General features: G+C 56.1%; 1 protein-coding gene across 1 annotated transcript; it reads right to left on the bottom strand.

Moving 5' to 3' along the window:
* Positions 1–1,242: 1,242 nt before the first annotated feature.
* On the bottom strand, positions 1,243–10,466 carry CIAO3 (cytosolic iron-sulfur assembly component 3). Its single transcript, XM_066275383.1, has 11 exons — positions 10,321–10,466; positions 9,040–9,135; positions 6,687–6,830; positions 6,026–6,158; positions 5,243–5,377; positions 4,830–4,948; positions 4,500–4,629; positions 3,525–3,597; positions 2,974–3,111; positions 2,302–2,459; positions 1,243–2,156 (listed from the first exon to the last, which is right to left on the bottom strand). Exons 1-11 carry the CDS (start codon positions 10,384–10,386, stop codon positions 1,918–1,920), a joined length of 1,431 nt encoding a protein of 476 aa, XP_066131480.1. The 5' UTR covers positions 10,387–10,466; the 3' UTR covers positions 1,243–1,917.
* Between the last annotated feature and the right edge of the window lie 9,254 nt (positions 10,467–19,720).

The raw sequence follows: 19,720 nt of genomic DNA, 5'->3' as shown, positions 1-19,720 counted from the left end.
ATGGGCGGGGCGGGGCGGGCCTCCTGGGGACCGGGACTGTGGAAGGAAGGGGGCCTGCGGGACCGAGACCCTGCTGGGGCTGAGCCGGGAGCAGAAGCGGTAGAAAAAACGCGCTGGGGGGCGTGGCCTGCAGCCGGCGGTGGCTTGACAAGGGGCTGGCGTCAAAGCCACCGGTCGCTAGAACCTGAAGCCAGGAACACGGGCAGTCCCAGGAGTCCCTACAGCAGGGAGTAGAGGCTCCTTTTCTGGCCCCCATTGTGTGTGGAGCGGACCCCTCTTGCGCACAGCCCTGCCTAGGGTCCAGAGAGGGAAGACCCACCGTGAGGTCCTCCCCCGTATCTGCCTGTGGCAGTGCTGTGCACCCCAGGTGCCGCCTTTCTCCAAAAGCTGTTCTTTGGCCATGAGCACACATGTCCCTTTCCCTCAGGCCAAAACTTCGAGTTTGTGGACCTCTGCAATGTCCATGTGAGGGCCAAGCTTTCATGAGCCAAGGTGGGGCCACTTCTCAGCTCTCAACGGTGAGGGCTGGAGGGTCGGGGGAGAACTGGGACCCAGGGTGACCATACCTGGGTTAGCCAGGGGTATGCCGGCTCACTGAGGGTGATGCGGGGCAGGCTGGGCGCATACAGCAAGGCCTGAGCCAGTGTGTCTTGGGAGGCCCTGTGCTCACACCAGGGACTGCACTTCAGTGTAAGCGCCTCGGGGCCAGCCCACTGTTCCTGGGGCCTCCCGGGCAGTCAGCTGGACATGGAGAGAGAGAGCCCAGGGACCAGCTCTTACTGTGCTGACCAGCGACGGTGAGAAGCTGCTTGTTAAGTGTTTTCTGCCAGCACCTGCCCAACAATTCCCCTTGAGCCCCCATGGTGTCCCCTCTTCCCACAGCAAGCAGCCTGTGTGCAGATTCACTGGCAAGGTGGCCCTGGCTGAGGTCCTGGGGGTGCTCTGCAGCAAGAAGCCAGCTTTGAGCGGGAGGCTGAGCCATTGCAGCCACAGTCCCAGGCCCCCCTGGCACTGCAGTAGGGGCTCCTGAGTACACCTTAGTCAAAGTGAGTCCTGTACGGACTTGCTATGGAGTCAGGCAGCGTGTTCCAGGCCCGCCAACGGGCTGCCTGGCCTTGGAGAGGGGCACACTTGAGCCCAGGACCTATGTGTTTGGGTAATACACTAGCAAGGTGCACAGGGCTTTTGAACTTGAACACTTTGAAAGGTCTTTTTAAAATGTTGGCAGAGGCTCTCAGAAGCTCTTTTCAGAGGGAGATTCCTTTATTACAGGGGGAGCTCAGTGGGGACGGGCTGATGGCAGGGCTCGGCTGTCCTGTCCCCTCCCCCGCCCACTGAATGGGGAGCCAGCGGCAGAGAACGTAGGTTCTCAGGCTGAGGCCACAGCTTTGTCAAAGGTTCTCAGGCTGAGGCCACAGCTTTGTCAAAATAAACACCCAGTCCTAGGTGGACCTGCCAGGTGGAGTGGACACAGCTTCCCAGTATGTGGGGTGCCACGGGCTGGGTGCACTTTTCCTACCAGTGTCCTTTGCTGCCAAGTGCAACAGGGCTCTACATGCTGGGCTATAAGCTTGACCAGCCCGGCAGGTCGGGCCCATCCCTACCCAAGCTTCAGGAGTAGCTCTAGAAATGGGGGAGCACCCCATCTTTGCTCCACTTTAGGCTCTTCACGGGACTGGCTGAAACCTTCACATACTTGGGTCACCAAAACCAGGAAGAGCAAGGGTTCCGCCATGGACATCAGTCTGCGGAAACTGGCCTGCACTGGGGAGTCCAGGTGAGTGCAGGCTGGAAGTCACCTTTCCTGGTCCTGACTCCCATCTCCACGTGGGTTCCAGGATAGCCTCACAGCTCACCCAGCATTTGTGGGCAAGCCTTGGGGTCTCAAGGTCCCGGCACTGGCTCCGGCGAGCCCTCCTACCACCTGATGCTGAGGCCAGAGCTAGTCTTCTCCACCGCGTGGTAGCTCGTGTGCAGCAGAGAGCCGGCCCGCTCTGAGCTCTCACCGTGCAGCCAGTGCGTGTAGAGCTCCCGGACCCCAGGTGCGTCCTCCGGCGCCTCCGTCCTGACCATGTTGTACAGCTTCTCAACCTGCTGGAGGAGTTCCTTGCTGGGCATCTCGGGGGCCTTGAGCTGGCCTCCACCGTTCAAGCAACCTGGCAGGACAGGATGGGCGAGGCTGTCTGCATGCCAGGGGTCAGAGCCCCACTTACACCCTTCCAGCCCTCAGGACAGCTGCTGCCCACAGCTCTGGTCCCAGGAGGGCCCTGCAGTCTGTGCAGAGGGGCCTGCTGTGCGCACCTGAGGGGCAGGCCATGACTTCCACGTAATGGTATGGGCAGCGCCCTCGCTTGAGCTTCTGCACCAGATTCTGGATGTTGCGGAAGCCATAGGCTGCAGCAAAGTGGAGCAGGACGCGGCCCTCACTCTCCAGGGTCACCTCCTGGAAGTCCTTGTTCCTGGGGGGCAGAGGCCGTGCTCATCCCCACCCCCAGAGATGCTGTCACCTCACCAGCTCCAGGGGGGAGGCCAGTGATGGAGAGGGACTGCAGAAAGCTTAACTCCACAAGCTGGCAGGTGACCCCACCCTAGCCTCAGTTTTCTGATCTGTAGAATGGGAACCCCACTTCCTAAAGATGAGTGTGTGGTGTGGTGGGGTCACACACAAAGCCACACCCTCCCTTTGTGGGATGCGATGTCCCAGTGGGACATTCTGTGCCGGGCACACTGCCCTGCCACCACGAGCCTCTAGGGGCTCTGGACTGCCGTGGAGTGGGCAGGGGACACTGATCTCTACAATGGGAAGACCAAGGCCCAGAGAGCTCTGGCCTGTTCGGACAAGCTGGGAAGGAGGACCAGCTCTTGTCCAGTGTCTCAGGGTCTGCGCCAGTTCAGCTCACTGTCTTCCACCTAGCCCACCTCAGCAAGGGGCCCAGGGCTGAGGCAGCCCCAGCGGCAGCACTTCCCACTGACCTCAGGGGCCTGTAGGTGATCTCATCCACGTGGATTCCAAAGAGCTCTTGGGCTGCGTGCCGGAACACATGCTCCAGGTAGCCCCCCGAGCCCCCACCTTGGTGGCTGGTGGGCTCCTGGGCAGATACACTGCTGTACCTGGGGGGGGGGCGAGGGAGTAAGGACTCAGGGAAGCAGCGTTGCTATCTGCTGAGGCTTCCGGGTGACCTGATTCTCACGGTTGCTTTCTAAGTGGGAATGGGTCACGGATCCCTGGGGGCTTTGTTAGTGTGTCAGCAGGTGGGAGAGGACTGTCCCCCTCCACTAAGTCACCTGTACCTGGTGAGTTCAGACCAGTATCAAGTTAGGGTCAGCTCTGCTGAAGACCACCTCTGTGGACACAGGACAGACCACAGGGCAGGCATGGAGCCAACCAGATGGAAGTTGCAGTGGGAAGAGGTAGAGAGGGGGACGCTGCCCGTCCACATGTGCTTCCGCGGCCTGCCAGGACACCTGCGACCCTGACACCAGATGTATGCTCATCCCTTCCACTATGGCAGGGGGTGACTTACAGACTGTCCAGGGGGGCTGGCTCCAGTTCTGACAGTGAGACCCCTTCTTCTTCCAGCAACTTGAAGACTTCTCCTACGACGGAACCACAGCACAGATGCTCATCAGCTGGGGTCTCAGGAAAACAGTGTCAAAGAATACTCATGTCATCTGTAACCCTAGCAGCCTGTAATTTGGTATGTGGGCCCAGATGTCCACTCCCTGGCTCGGGGGTGAGGAAGAGGACTCTGCTTCTGAAGACCCTCAGGAGAGCCGCCGTGCCGCCGGGAGCGCGCCCACCCTCACAGTGACTGGGGCCATACACAGTGCACCCGTCACATCTGGGCGCGTGCTCATGCACGGAGACCTCCCCTGACTGTCTGAGCTGCCCAGCTTTTATTTTTCTGTTTTTGAGGCACCTGGAGACCCTGCGAGGCTGTTCAACTCAGAAATGGGATAACCAGTGTGAGCCAGAAAGGCTGACAAAACTCTCCACCCTTCTCCTTCTACAGACTATTTTATTTCTTTATTTAATTTTTTCATTGATTAAAGAGAAGAATGGAGGCGGGGGAGAGAAAGTGAGAGAGAGAGAGAGAGAGAGAGAGAAAGAGGCATCAACTCATTGCTCCACTTAAGTCATTCCATTTAGTTGCTTTCATTGAGTGCTTCTTGTATGTGCCCTGGCTGGGGCTCAAACCCATGACCTGAGGGCATTGGGACAACGCTCTACCCACTGAACCACCAGACCAGGATCTATACAGACTATTTTAGAGCAAAAAATGGTGGTGCTGGGAGACCCATCTGCTTCAGGTCCCTGAGACAAGACAGCTGCAAATACCAAGCAGGCTCGAGGGGAGGGCCGCTGCCTCCCGCTGGGCCCCGAGCTGCTCTGCACCTCTAGCCAGTGCTTGTGGGCAGGGCCCAGGCAATGCCAATCTGTGCTGTGGGCTTGGGGACCACACCGAAGGTGCAGGGGCTCAGGGCGGCTGGGCCCCTACCTGTCGTGATGACACAATCCACATCTCGCGTCTGGTGTTCCTGGTTAAAAAAGTCCGATCTCGAGGCTTCCAGCTTCTTGTCATAGCAGGGCATCACTGTCACATGGAAGAGCTTATCAGGGGTCACACGCTGCATGGAGAGATGGGGAAATGTGGAGCCACAGCCTGACCCCAGCAGTGAGGGGGTCCTGTTAGAGTTGGGACAGAGTGACATCGCGGGCACAGCCCCAAACAGCCACGGAGTGACCATGAGTCTGTGAATGGGCCCTTGGACACTGCAGGTCTTGGCTCGTCTTTCACTGAATCATTCCTGGCTCGACTCCCCGGTACCTGCTGCTGGGTGAAGAAGTCCTTGACCAAGGCGCCCATGACCTGCTGTGGGGACCTGGCGGTGCTGATGTAGGGGATGATGGCGCTCCCATGGGTCTTCTCGGCGTAGCAGATCCAGCCTGCGACCAACATGGAAGAGATGGGGGAGGCTCATAAGTCACCTCCCGCTGTTGGCTTGACATGACATTCTGGGGGTGGACCGTCTTGTACAAGGAGTTCCAGAGCATTAATGAACATCCTCTTTATTTTTTCTAGCACCCACATGATTACTGTCTTCAGGAACTGAAGTGACTACAGGTGACTCAGAACATCTCCTCCTGCCAAAGAGGCTGTTCTGGGCTGACAATATCCTCCCCGCCCCCCACTCCAGCATTCCCAATACCCACTGCTCGGTGTTAGCAGTGTGAGCACACCTGGGCAGGCGGAAGTCAGCACAGGCAGAGGCTGCTTGGAGTCGGCCTGTCCCCGGAATCGCCGCACAAACTCTCGCTGGCTCTCCAGGAGGCTGAAGTTCCTCGAGAAGGCGGTGTCAAACACATAGTGCGCCCCTGGAAGTGCAGCGCCCCCTTGAGCCCCGTGAAAGATGGCCAAAGCGTGAGGAGCTGCTGACCATGTCGCCAGGAGCAGGGGCGTGGGGAGGGTCCGCCTTTCACAGTGGCCACAGGACGCACCATTCTAGACAGGACACACTGGTGCTGTGGACAGCCTGTGTGTCTGGCTGGGAAGCTTGCGTGTGACAACTGGCTTCCTTTACCTGCACTTAGTACCTGCCCAGGACGTGGCCTGCACCAGGGTCACCCATGTCCTCCCCGCTACTGGCATTACACAGAGGTCAGCCATTCAGAGGCAGACCCAGCACGGACCTGGAAAATGTGCCTTGTTGTTAATTTGGAAACCATACTTTCACAGAAGAAGGAATAAATAAGAGGTAGCATTGCAAAAAAGAAAAGAAAAGAAAAGAAAAGAAAGAGTGGTGAACTCCAGAGCCAGGAGAGCGCAGTCAGGACTCAGACGGCTTCTCTTAAACAGCACTGCTTCTGAGCACTGCATTGAGCAGAAACTTCAAGCTGAAGTCAGACTCACAACAGAGTTTCTGCCATGTTTAAGGTCAGTGACCCGGAGGCCTGACGACCCCCCCCCCCCCGCAATGCCTCCATGTTCCCACCTCTAGTGCTCACCCAAGGTGCCTCACCTACCTAGTTTTTTAAAGAATGCAGTTAACTTCCTGGCAGTGTCTGTAGGAGTCAACTGAAATCTCGCAGCCAGTGATGCTCTGGACTGGGGTGAGACTGAAATGACAACCAGCCTCTGCTGACCGGGGGCCACTGTCTGCAAAGCAAAGGACACATCACTCACTTTGCAAATCGTATGCAGAGTCCCAGTGGGCCAGAGTCGGCAAGGGCAGACCTAGCTCCATCAGGGCACACCATTTTTATGTATATAGAACCTGAAGTTGGCCTGACGTGTGGTGGCGCAGTGGGTAAAGAGTTGACCTGGAACACTGAGGTCACCAGTTCGAAACCCCAGGGTTGCCTGGTCAAGGCACATATGGCAGTTGATGCTTCCTGTTCCTCCCCCACTTCTCTCTCTCTCTCCTCTCGCTCTCCCTTCTTCCTCACTAAAATAATTTAAAAAAATAAAAATAAAAGAACCCAAAGTTTAGGGCCGGGCACTTCACTGTTGAAATACTGATAAGTAGTTTTCTGAGATGTCATTGACTAGACTTAAAAATTGAGAGGGGGGGTGTCCCTGGAGACACAGGAAGCCCCAGAAGAGGAGCAGCCCTCGACAGGACAAATCAAGAACGCTGGCGCTGATGCCGGGCTGGAGCAGTCTCTTAGACTGCCCACCACTTACCTTATTGGCGTCCAGAATCTTCCGCAGCTCCTCATGGCTCTGCTGAGTGATGAGCACAGTCTCGGCTGAGGTGACACAGCCGCTGCAGGCCAGGCAGTCGTCCAGGGAGATTTTGGCTTTTTCTAGCTTCTGCGTCCCCCCGTGCTGGAAGCATGAGAACCTGGTAAGCGCAGGGCCCCTCTGCATGAGGAAACAGCTCTCAAGGTGACGGGGCCTACAGGAGACCTTGACTCTCTTACTTACAACCCTGACAACCAACATGGCAGCTGGCTGGCTTTAAAAAGGTATTTATTACAGAAGTACTTAAACAGATTCTAGACTTAAATAGCACCATCAAATTCTGACTTTGGTACAAACTCAGCTGGAGGCCTGCGACTCTCCAGAGGTCCTGGAAGGATTTCTGGTCCCCAGGCTGCTCTCATGGGGCCCTGAAGAGAGGAAAGTGCCAAAGGCTAGGCTCTGAAAGGAGAAGAGATGGGCAAGGGAGGGGAGGGAGGGAGGAAGGAAGGAAGGAAGGGAGGGAGGGAGGGAGGGAGGGAGGAAGGGAAGGGAGGGAAGGAAGGAAAGGAAGGAAAGGAAGGAAGGAAGGAGGAGGGAGAGGGAGGGGCCTGTGTCCGCTCAGTGCCAACACCTGGAGTCGAGGAGGGATACAATGGACAGCAACAAGTAAGGCTTTGCCAAGCAGACACGCAACTTGGTGTTTGAGTCAAACCATCAGGTCCAAACTCAGTGACTTTTCCTAGATGCAGCTGATCCCAGATGAACTGCTTTATTTCTGCAAAAGCAGGAATGATCTGAACTGAGGCCAGGTGTGCCACAGGGCCTGATGATCTGACCAGAGGGCTGAGAAGACTGATCTCCCAGCCAAGCTCACTAGGCCTGCGCTTTGCCGCACTTTGAACAACACATGTTTTTATTTATTTACTGATTTGTTTCAACTTGGCCTAAAGTCCTGGGGTGCAGTGCTATGCCACACAGGAGGCTGGTGAGCTTGCCAACTTTCCTCCAAATCAAGCACTGCTGCTCTGGACAGCGGGGCATGCTGGCTCCTGACTCAACTGGGTCCCCTCACTCGTGGGACCCCTCTTGAGGTGTCTTTTCCCTAAAAAGGACCCAGTCCCCCATGCTGTGACAGGATCAGGCAGGAGCTGTTGTCTCACCCTCCTGCACCAAGTGAATAGTCAGCTCTCTTACTGTACAGGCTTGATTCATCATCCTTCCCCGCCAGGAGTCACCCTGGGGCTCCCCCCCTTTTTTATTTAAAAATTATTTATTTTATTATTATTTTTTTTACAGAGACAGAGAGACAGCCAGAGAGAAGGATAGACAGGGACAGAGAGATGAGAAGCATCAATCATTAGTTTTTCGTTGTGCATTGCGACACCTTAGTTGTTCATTGATTGCCCTCTCATATGTGCCTTGACCGTGGGCCTTCAGCAGACTGATTAACCCCTTGCTTGAGCCAGTGACCCTGGGTCTAAGTGGACAAGCTTTTTGCTCAAGCCAGATGAGCCCGCGCTTAAGCTGGCAACCTCGGGGTCTCAAACCTGGGTCCTCCGCATCCCAGTCCAACGCTCTATTCACTGCGCCACCGCCTGGTCAGGCCCCCCACCTTTTTTAAATGAGAGAGTGAGAGAGCGAGAGAGAGAGACACACACACACAGCCAGAAAGGGAGATGAGAAGCATCAACTCATAGTTGCGGCACCTTCGTTGTTAATTGATTGCCATCTCATATGTGCCTTGACCAGGGGGCTTCAGCTGAGCTAGTGACCCCTTGCTCAAGACAGTGACCTTTGGGCTCAAGACAGCGACCATGGGGTCATTACTATGATCCCACGCTCAAGACAGCGACCCTGTGCTCAAGTTAGGTGAGCCCGTGCTCAAGCCAGAAACCCTGGGGTTTCAAACCTGGGTCCTCAGAGTCCCAGGCTGATGCTCTATCCATTGTGCCACCACCTAGTCAGACTCCTCCCCTTGCTTAAAAGGGGTTTCTGGGCCAGGTGCACCTGATGATTATAGTCAATGGGATGGCACAGATGTTCTTGAGAGTCCAAATGGCAGGTAGGTGGACTGAATTTTAAACCATTAGATCAGGATATTGTCATTGCGAATAATACAGGAAGAAGGTGTTCACTAAGAACTAAGAGGTCTGAATTGGAAAATCAGGACAAATCAAGCTCCATGTTCAGCTTCTATGTCCCTGGCCCCTCCCATCACTGTTCTCTCAGGCTCCCTGACAGTCAGTGAATCTGACCTGTGAAAAAAGACTGGAAACGTAGTTCTCGTGGTCACCGCACTTGTGACGGGACAGAACAGTGGCCTGAGTTTCAGATCATCTGATCTAGAACCTACCTGACTGACTTGGAAGTAACTCCCGTCATCTTCGATGTGGATCTTGGCCACGCCACTTCCCAGCCTCTTCTCGACCTTCATGGGCTTGATGCAGTCCTATATCAGAAAGAGACCCCAAACCAGGCCTGAGTGGGCAGAGGCTCCTGAAGAAGAAGGGTGGCCTGCTCACCCACGGGGAACATGTTAAAACACCTTGCTGGCACTAAGGGTCACTCTGCAGGTCACAGTCAATTAAGGCTGGTGCTAAGCGGGTTTGCATGCTAACCTGTCAGCAGACACCTGCCAACTTTGACCATTACCCTTCTCAGTATAAACAGGAGGCTTGCCCTCCGCCCCCAGCCAGTGGTCAATCTTACATTGACTACTGAGAGAAAGCCTTAGGGGTTGGCAGGAACTTGATGATTTGCTTGGTTGTCACCTCCCTGCCTAGAACAAAGCTCATTTCTCTCCTCACCTTCCTGTCTGCCTCATCATCACTAGGAGAACCTCACTGGCCATTGGCCATGGCCTTCCTAAACACGACCGGTGACCAGTCTCAGCAAGACCTGGCAGGAAGCCTGTCCGAGCTCATTCCTGCCCAGGGGTGTTCCCCTCCCCTTCTCAGGAGACTCAACTATGGCCCTTTCAGCTCTGGGCCTGCATAGCTGGTGGCAATTGATAGGCAGGTCCACCAGATAAGGCGACACCCTCTTTCAAGTGTAGTTGCTGTCGCCTTTAGGGGCAAGCTCCGTCCTCCAGGAGAGGAACGCCAGCGACCACACCCTGCCTGGACAGCCAGTGCGAGACTCCAGCGGACCAGCTCCTCTGCTCTAGCAACTAGGGTGGGGATATCTCACCTGTACGCAGGAGGAGCTGTGGCTCAGAGAAGCTTGGCGGGGTCTTCGCAACCCCACTCCTGAGCCCGCCACTCCCCAGCTGGGTAACTCTGGCGGCAACTACCTGGCACCCTCCGGCTTCCGTATACCCATTTGTGAAGGGGGACAGCGCACTCCCCTAACCCGGTCGCCCTGAGGACCCCTGCTAGTTTCATTGGGCTGTGCGGGAAGGAGAGCCTACAACCCCAAACCCGCGGTAGGGCATAATAACCCGGTGGGACACCGCCCTCCCGGGTTTCTGTTTCCCAGTCGGTAGGAAGTCGGTCAGAGTGGCGGACGCCCTGGCGGCGCGGTCCAGGGTCTCTTAGTCCTGAGCCCATTTCTTAGGAGGAGAAACTGAGACAGGAGGAGGCAACCATCCTTTCAATCCTCTGAGCACGGCCGTTGCCCACCCTGGCCGACCCACCTGAGACGGCCCGATGAAGTCATCCAGGTCCGTCAACTGCAGCGCCCCGCTAAAGGGCGACGCCATGACGGCCACACTACCGCCCGGCGCTACGCGCAGAGGTCGCCAAACAGCGCGAAACGACGAGACGATTCCGCCACGCTGCCGGAAAGTGCACCGTGTGGCGCATGCGCATCTGGCCCCGCGCCCGGGTGTCTGGAGGGCGCGCGCCCCCTGCTGGCGGACCCAGTCTCGTGGAAAAGCCGACATACTTCCCTGCCTATGGGGCATGGACTGAGGGGTTGCGTGGACACGAACGACATCTCCCTCACTCACGCAGTGCTCACCGGCCCGCCAGGTGTGTGGCGCGGTGGTCTCCGCCCCAGGAGCTCGTAGAAGCAGCGGCCTTGCTTCTGGTGTGTCTCCTTTTACATATTACTGCAGCCCAAGAACCCAGAAGGTCGCCAGTTACTGAAGAAAATGAAAGTGACAGCAATAGGGAGCGGTTCTTCTCAACTGCGGCTCAGTGCAGAGCCTTGGGCACCGGGAGGGGCCCGCGGAGCCCCACGGATGGCCTCCACGCCCTTTTCTGTTATTTGGAGACCAGCCTGAGAAAAGTCCATTTGTAAGATTTGAAAACCCAAAGCTGTCAGACTCAATTATTATTTTATTGTTTTAATCTTTTTTTTTTTTTTTTTTTTTTTGTATTTTTCTGAAGCTGGAAACGGGGAGAGACAGTCAGACAGACTCCCGCATGCGCCCGACCGGGATACACCCGGCACGCCCACCAGGGGCAACGCTCTGCCCACCAGGGGGCGATGCTCGCTCTGCCGCGACCAGAGCCACTCTAGCGCCTGGGGCAGAGGCCAAGAAGCCATCCCCAGCGCCCGGGCCATCTTTGCTCCAATGGAGCCTTGGCTGCGGGAGGGGAAGAGAGAGACAGAGAGGAAGGAGGTGGGGGTGGAGAAGCAAATGGGCGCTTCTCCTATGTGCCCTGGCCGGGAATCGGACCCGGGTCCCCTGCACGCCAGGCCGACGCTCTACCGCTGAGCCAACCGGCCAGGGCCTGTTTTAATCTTTTTTTTTTTTTTTTTTTTTTTTTTTCCATTTTTCTGAAGCTGGAAACAGGGAGAGACAGTCAGACAGACTCCCGCATGCGCCCGACCGGGATCCACCCGGCACGCCCACCATGGGGCGACGCTCTGCCCACCAGGGGGCGATGCTCTGCCCATCCTGGGCTCGCCATGTTGCGACCAGAGCCACTCTAGCGCCTGGGGAAGAGGCCACAGAGCCATCCCCAGCGCCCGGGCCATGTTTGCTCCAATGAAGCCTTGGCTGCGGGAGGGGAAAAGAGAGACAGAGAGGAAAGCACGGCGGAGGGGTGGAGAAGCAAATGGGCGCTTCTCCTATGTGCCCTGGCCGGAGTCGAACCCGGGTCCCCCGCACGTCAGGCTGACGCTCTACCGCTGAGCCAACCGGCCAGGGCTAATCTTTTTTAAAATGTTTATCTTTATTGATTTTAGAGAGAGAGAAAGGGAAAGAGAGAGAGGGAGGCAGAAACATCGATCTGTTCTTGTATGTGCCCTCACCAGAGATCAAACCAGTAACCTCTGTGCTTCAGGACGATGCTCAGCCAACACCGCTATCAGCTATCCCTTCAGGGCTGGCGTCCTTCCTTCCTTCCTTTCTTTTTCTTTCTTCCCTCCCTCCCACTCCCACTCCCCCTCCCTCCTTCCTTCTTTCCTTCCTTCGGGGCAGACAGACTCTTGCAGACTCTCGCATGTGCCTGACCAGTATCTACCTGGCATGCCCACCAGGGGGCTATGTTCTGCCCATCTAGGCCCTTGCTCTGCTGCAATCGGAGCCATTCTAGCTCCTGAGGTGGAGGCCATCCTCAGTGCCTGTGCCAACTTTGCTCCAATGGAGCCTTGGCTGCGGGAGGGGAAGAGAGAGACAGAGAGGAAGGAGAGGGGAAGGGGTGGAGAACAGATGGGCGCTTCTCCTGTGTGCCCTGGCCGGGAATTGAACCCAAGATTTCCACACGCTGGGCCGACACTCTACGCTAAGCCAACTGGCCAGGGCCTCAGGACCCTCAATTCTTGAGCTACTTACTAAATGTGTCAAATACAATTATATATTCAAAGATTTAAAAAAATTTATTGTTCTTAGAGAGAGGAGAGAGAGAGAAAGGGTGGGGAGGAGCAGGAAGCATCAACTCATAGTAGTTGCTTCTGATCTGTGCCTTGACCACACCTGGGGTTTCGAACCAGCGACCTCAGCATTCCAGGTCTATGCTTTATCCTCCACGACACCCCAGGTCAATTACTTTTATTTATTTATTCATCTCAGAGAAGAGAGACAGAGAGAGAGAGAGAGAGAGAGAAAGAGAGAAGGGGGAGGAGCAGGAAGCATCAACTCCCGTATGTGCCTTGACCGGGCAAGCCCAGGGATTTGAACCGGGACCTCAGCATTCCAGGTTGATGCTTGATCCACCACGCCACCACAGGTCAGGCCAGGCTATTGAAACATTTAATTACCACTTTTTGTTAAGGCTTTTCAGAAAACTCCAGTGGTTGAGTCCGGCCATCCCTCCCTGGGCCCCAGCCAGGCCCAGCCCTGTGGGTGCCCTGGCAGGCTCCGCCCAGAGTATTGGTGGGAATATCACATTTCTGAGGCGCCAGCCCGGCCTGGGTGCCTTCTCTTCTTGGGGTTCTTGCCCTGAGGTTGACACTACCTGGTGACTGCCACACCTGCTTATGGGTGTGCTGCATGGTCCAGGGACCCGGGACCACCGGCTGGTGTGGCCTCTTCAAGCCCTGCAGCTGCTCCTCTTGGCTCCCAGGACAGCCTGTTTCGCAGCAGCTTCCCCCTTGTCCTAAGGAGACCCGAGTGAGGTCTGAGATGTCATGCCTGAAATCTGAACAACCCCACTAATTATTGTAACTAACTGAGCACAAGATAAATTTAGTTTCACTGAAATGCCCCAGAGTAGGTTTGCAAAAAACTTGTAACAATAACAAGTGCCACTGGGATTGGGGGCAGGATCAGGTTGGTGTGATGAAGAGGATTTGTAGCGGAGGGGCTTTGGCTTTGGCTGGGGGACAAAGGGTGGTTTCCATTTGAGGGCAGCGGGCATAGTTCCCCCAACACTGGAGGTGAGGAGTTTGACATGTAGATCTGCAGGATTGGTTTCAATCTTTAAATGGGCAAATTGTATAATATGTGAACTATTATCTCAGTAAAACTATATTTAGCCTGACCAGGCGATGGCGCAGTAGATAGAGCGTCAGACTGGGTTGCAGGAAGACCCAGGTTCAAGACCCTGAGGTTGCCAGCTTGAGCGCGGGCTCATCTGGTTTGAGTAAAGCTCACCAGCTTGAACCCAAGGTCGCTGGCTCGAGCAAGGGGTTACTTAGTCTGCTGAAGGCCCACGGTCAAGGCATATATGAGAAAGCAATCAATGAACAACTAAGGTGCCACAACGAAGAATTAATGCTTCTTGTCTCTCTCTCTTCCTATTTGTCTGTCCCTATCTGTCCCCTCTCTCTGTTTCTCTCTATCCCTGTAGAGGGATAACAAAAAAACAGAAAAAAACTATATTTAAAATGAGTGGCTAGAAGCTGACACTCACCTTGCCTGTCCCAAGGTGGCCCCAGGGGTCAGGCAGTAAGCACATCCTGTTCTGCCCTGGCTGGAGCCATGGGGCTTGCCGTCCCCGTAGGAGTGCCTGGGTGACAGTGTCCCTAGAGATCCTCAGGCTCTAGTGCCAACATCACGCCTCGCCTCCGGTCTGCCTGCTCTCACATTTTGCGAATTGTTTCATCATCATCATTAGTGAGTACTTACCGTGCGCTTCCCATGTGTAATACCAGAGTTTGCACATGTGCGGCTGTGTGTGGGGGGGTCAAGGGCCAGCTGAGGACATGTGGAGGAGCCGTGGCTCCTGTGGTCAGCTTGGCCCGCTGGCTTGTGTGACGCATAACGGTGCGTGGGCGCCCGTTTACCTGAGCTGGAACAGGTGCAGAGCTTGGCCTCTGCTCCGGATCTGCCCACAGGTTTGTCCAGAGCCAACCAGCTGCCGGTTGGGTGGGAGCAGGTGTGGTTTCCACCAAGCTGTAACAGCCCGTCCCCTCCTGTGGGTTGGTGTCCGTTTCACCCTCCAAGGGATTGGCCCTGTGTTAGTATCCTGGAGCAGCTGTAACAAAGGGCTACACATTGGGGGGTTTAAAACAACAGAAATTTAGTCTCTCAGTTCTGGAGGCCGAAGTTGGAAAACAAGGCACGGGCAGATTTGGGACCCCTCCAAGGGCTCCAGAGGACAACCCTTCTGCCATGTCCAGCTTCCGGAGGCTCCAGGTGGCCCTGGCCATAGGTAGCATCACTTCTGGCCTCTGCCTTCGTGGTCACACAGCTCCTGCGTGTCTTCTCCCTTCTCTTACAAGGGCACTTGTCATCGGATTTAGGACCCACCCTCATCCAGGACAACCTCGTCTAGAGATTCTCAGAGGACTTAATTACATCTACAAAAACTTTTTTTTTTTCCAAATAGGTTCCCATCCTTAGGTTCTGGTTGGGTGTATCGTTTGAGGAGCCACCATCTAGTGCCCCACAGCCACATGTCTAGGTTTTTGTGGGGTTGGAGGACAGCTACATAACGGGAGGCATCTCACTAGGTTGTCGCCCACCTCCCATGTGGGCTAGGCTGGCCCTCAGGGGACTGGTGGGCTGGAGGGGACACAACCCAGGCCATGCCTGCCGGCTAGGCTGCCCGACCCAGGGGCTGTGCTGCCGACCGGGGCTGGGCTAGGAGATGTCTTTCTGAGGCAGCTGGCCTCTGTAAAATGACCCAGGGTGGGGACAAGTAAAAGATATTTTGTCTTTGCCAAAATAAATTTCAACTTTCCTAACCATGGGATTTAGAAAAGTTTATTGCATTCTCCAATGTTACTGTGCTGTGGGTCAGTCAAGGCCCCCACAGAAATTGAACAGAAGTGGGGTTTGCTCCTTCCCTGCTCTGCACGGCTGAACTGTCGGAGGAGGGACATACATCCAGGGTCCTGCCCGATGTCTGAGATGTCGGCCATCAGGCTCAGGTTGAGGGAGGAGCGGCCAGGGACCATGGGGGAGGAAGCTTCCTTCTGCTGCTCCCAGCGCTGCAGGATCAGATACTGAAAGCTACCCACATCAAGTTTAGGGGGTCAGGAACTGCCAGATGGGAGGAGTGGGAGGGGGCTGGATCCATGGGCTCCCACCCGTGTGGACAGTCGTGTGGAACAGAGGACAGGTTTCCCAGGGCCTGGCTCAGGCGACCCTCCAAGTACAGGGCTGACCTCCTACCCAACCAAGTGTCTCTCACTTTCCAAACCCGCCCCATGCTCTGTGTAAACCGGGAGTATTTAGCGTGTTAGTGTGGGTGGTCAACTGGGAATCTCCTTACGAGAAGGGGGTCTTTACGCTCAGGTCTTCTGGGTAGATCAGCCCTCATCCTTGTGTGTCATGGGTGCCCCACGCTGTCTGGGTGAGCATCGGGGCACAGCCTCAGGGCCTGTCCCTCCACACCCTCCCACACCTCTGAGGTTTCTCCAGGCTCCGAATGCTGGGGTACGGGGGTGGGGGGAGAAAGGGCTCCCGGCATGTGCGAGTCCTGAGCCTGTCGCTCTCAGAATCTGAGAATAGGAAAACATGCAGGCACTGGTGACAATTTGGCCCTGAGTCTGAGCCCCAACTTCCCACCCCCGTACCCCCACCGCTTGCTTTACAATCGAGATTTGCATCCCAGACCCAGTGTTTTATTTGGGGAATTACTGAGGGCAATGAGCACATCATTAGCGCCATAATCAACACGTGGCCTCTTCCCACTGGGGCCACCACATCTTGTCAACAGGTGTGGTCTGGCAACAGCCTTGGGAGGCCAGGCACAAAACATAATTAGCAGCTAATGAGGAGGTTTATACTGGGCCAGGAGCTAGGTGGCCCTGCAGGGGTCCTTCCTCCGCTCCTGCCTGGTGTGTGTGTGTGTGTGTGTGTGTGTGTGTGTGCAGGAAACAGCAGCAAGGGCAGGTCAGGGAGAAGACCTTGTTGTGGGGTGGGAGTGTTCAGATACTTGGGAGGACAGGTGCGCTGCAGACCGTCCACAGGCTTGTGAGGTTGGGCCTGCCCCGGCCCCTCGAGGCCCAAACAGGGAACACAGACACCACAGCTCTGCGGGGACTGTGGGCCAAGCAGTACCAGCAGACAGGCTGAGAGCAGCAGCCTCCATCTTTGCTAGGGGGCGCTGGGCACAGCAGTTCCCCGCTCTGCCGATGGGCCTCTGGGCTGCAGGCTCGGATGGCCAGCCTGCCTGGTCTGCTTTCTCAGGAGAGTGGGCACAGCGTGGGCAGGGCTGAGCCCCAGTCCCGAAGCAGCAGGCTTGCGCAGAGTGACTCTCTCCAGGGGACTCGCTCAGCCTGCCTGTCTGGGGTGCGTGGCGGCAGGTGAACTGTTTTGGGGGTGTTTTCCCCAGCCCCCCGTGTTAGATCATCATGGTCACGGCTGCTGTGTTACAGCGTCAGGGCCGGGCTGGCCCGCGGTCCCTGGGCGCCTCTGCACGCGCACACTTCGTATTCAGCCCCTCACATCATCAAGGGGCCATTTGGGTCGTGGGCGGCCGGAGGGGGGCCCCAAACCCGAGAGCCACTCTGTCACTGGCAGCCTGGCTGATTCCCTCAGTGTGATATTTTTACTGATTTGTGAAGGTCAGGCCTGGCCTGCTGCCCGTGAGAGGGCCACCCTGGAAATCGTGCACTTAGGCCCCTGGCAGCCCAGCCTCGGCGCGCCCAGCCTGTGAGATCGTGGGCCCTCCTGCTCTCTACCTACGACAGCTGCCTTTGGGGCTGCCTCCCACTCACCCCGCTGGGCTGCAGCCGCTGGGGGTTCCCTGGAAGTTGCAGAAGAGAAGGTCTTTCTCGAGCTGGGGGCTCTGGGAGCTCTAGAGGAGGGAGCCACTGCCTCGGTGTGGGCAGAGAGACAGGACCTTGCTCTGTGTGCCCCAGGGCGAGGGTGTCTTCCCAGTGCTCCAGCCCACAATTCTCGGAGGCCCTGGCTCTTTCTCTGTCTCTGGCCTCTGTTTCCCTTCCACGGGAGGTGTGGAGCTGGCGACCTGGGGCCACCTCCTGTCCTGAACAGTCCTCACACACCTCCTGGGTTAGCCCCTGTACTCCGGTCCTGGGGAGACCCAGGACCTCGGCTCCACAACCCGGGCTCCTGTCCTGGAGGCCACCCTGCCCACAGGAGGTGGTCACAGAAGCGAGGCAGGTGTGTCTGTGAGTGTGTATGGCAGCTGGGAACAGTGAGTGAGCAGGGCAGGGGTCGCAAGCCAGGAAGAGGGTCAGTGACTCTCAGAACCAGCCCCTGAGGTCAGTGGTGGCCATGCTGAGGTGGAATCTGATACAAGGTAGTGGAACCTAGCCTCCAAGACAATGTTGAAGTCTCTTGGGAGGCAGGGAGAAGGGTTGACCTCTCAGACTCAGGAAGACCGGGCCAACCAAGGGAGGCTGCCTGGAAGAGGCAACCAGGAGCACAGACCCAATGATAGGTCTGCTTCAGGCTCCCGGCCAGTGGGCTCTGGTCTCCTTTTCTATTATTATTATTATTATTATTATTATTATTTTGGTATTTTTCTGAAGCTGGAAACGGGGAGAGACAGTCAGACAGACTCCTGCATGTGCCCGACCAGGATCCACCCAGCACGCCCACCAGGGGGCGATGCTCTGCCCCTCCGGGGTGTCGGTCTGTTGCGACCAGAGCCACTCTAGCGCTTGGGGCAGTGGCCAAGGAGCCATCCCCAGCACCCGGGCCATCTTTGCTCCAATGGAGCCTTGGCTGCGGGAGGGGAAGAGAGAGACAGAGAGGAAGGAGAGGGGGAAGGGTGGAGAAGCAGATGGGCGCCTCTCCTGTGTGCCCTGGCCGGGAATCGAACCCGGGACTCCTGAACGCCAGGCCGACGCTCTGCCACTGAGCTAACCGGCCAGGGCCTTTTTTGTATTTTTCTGAAGCTGGAAACGGGAGGCAGTCAGACAGACTCCCGAATGCGCCCAACCGGGATCCACCCAGCACGCCCACCAGGGGCGATGCTCTGCCCACCAGGGGGCGATGCTCTGCCCTTCTGGGGCGTCACTCTGTCGTGACCAGAGCCACTCTAGCGCCTGGGGCAGAGGCCAAGTAGCCATCCCCAGTGCCCGGGCCATCTTTTTGCTCCAATGGAGCCTCGGCTGCAGGAGGGGAAGAGAGAGACAGAGAAGAAGGAGGGGAGGGGGGTGGAGAAGCAAATGGGCGCCTCTCTTGTGTGCCCTGGCTGGGAATTGAACCCGGGACTTCCGCACGCCAGGCCAACGCTCTACCACTGAGCCAACCGGCCAGGGCCAGACTATTTTTTTTTTGAGAAATCAGAGCAGGAGCCAATCTACTAGCTCGGGGCACAGCTCCTGCCCTCTGCGAACATTGTCCTGCCAGGGGAGCTGGCTGGTGGCCCTTGGCTTCATGGGGATTATCCCATTAGAGCTTAATGTGTCCACACTAGCAATCAAACCAGCAAAGCCAGACTTCTTAGACATGACTGGAGGTATCCTAATGAGGAACAGATTTAGCCATGTGAAAATAAAAGAGAAAAAAGTTTTTTTAAAATGTGTAGAATAAACAACCTCAGAGTTGTTTTGTTTTTTTTCAGAGTGAAAAGGCCAACAACAGCCTGAATGGAGGTGCTTAGAGCCAACCCCTGACATAGAGCACGGACAAATAGGGATCAAGTGTGGGGTATGAAAGGCGTGCAAGAAGCCGGCCTTGTGCCGGAGCACACCCCGCAAAATGCTAACCCAAGACTAGAAGGAAGCTCAGCGCCAGGCTGCAAAGTAGCCTGGGTGGGAGGTGGGATCCGGGGCATCCGTCTTCTTTTCACAGTACAGATTTCCACCACTTCTTTAATGAGCATTGCTTACTTTTATGGAAAAAAAAAATCTATTCTTGGATCTGTCTTTCCACACGATCAACACCTGTTCTTATCCACCTTCCTAATCTGTGGACCTTGTTTGAATCTGAATTTCTGTGGTTACTACAAAGGTGGGGCCTGTCTTCGTAAACCACTAGGCGTGCAGTCTTCTTCTTGGGAGATTTCCTGCTGGTTTCCTTGGCTCCCTTTCTACGGGCTTCCTGTTTTTCTTGTTGATTTATGATTTGTTTTCCACAACCCGGAGGAAAACACTTACTAAGCCACGGGCACTTTTAGGTGTGGAAATCTCTTCTCCCTGTTAGCTACTGATTTGTCTATTGAAGAGGAATCTTACATTCTGGCGACGTCAAATCTACTCACACTTTGTGGAGCAGTTTCTGTTCTGGCATTTTCCTCCACTCTGCCCTGTCTTTTCCTATCCGTGTCGTTTCCTCTATC

Source organism: Saccopteryx bilineata, chromosome 4 (genome assembly GCF_036850765.1).
Source record: "Saccopteryx bilineata isolate mSacBil1 chromosome 4, mSacBil1_pri_phased_curated, whole genome shotgun sequence".
Lineage (NCBI taxonomy): Eukaryota > Metazoa > Chordata > Mammalia > Chiroptera > Emballonuridae > Saccopteryx > Saccopteryx bilineata.
This window is presented reverse-complemented; position numbering and strand designations above follow the sequence as displayed.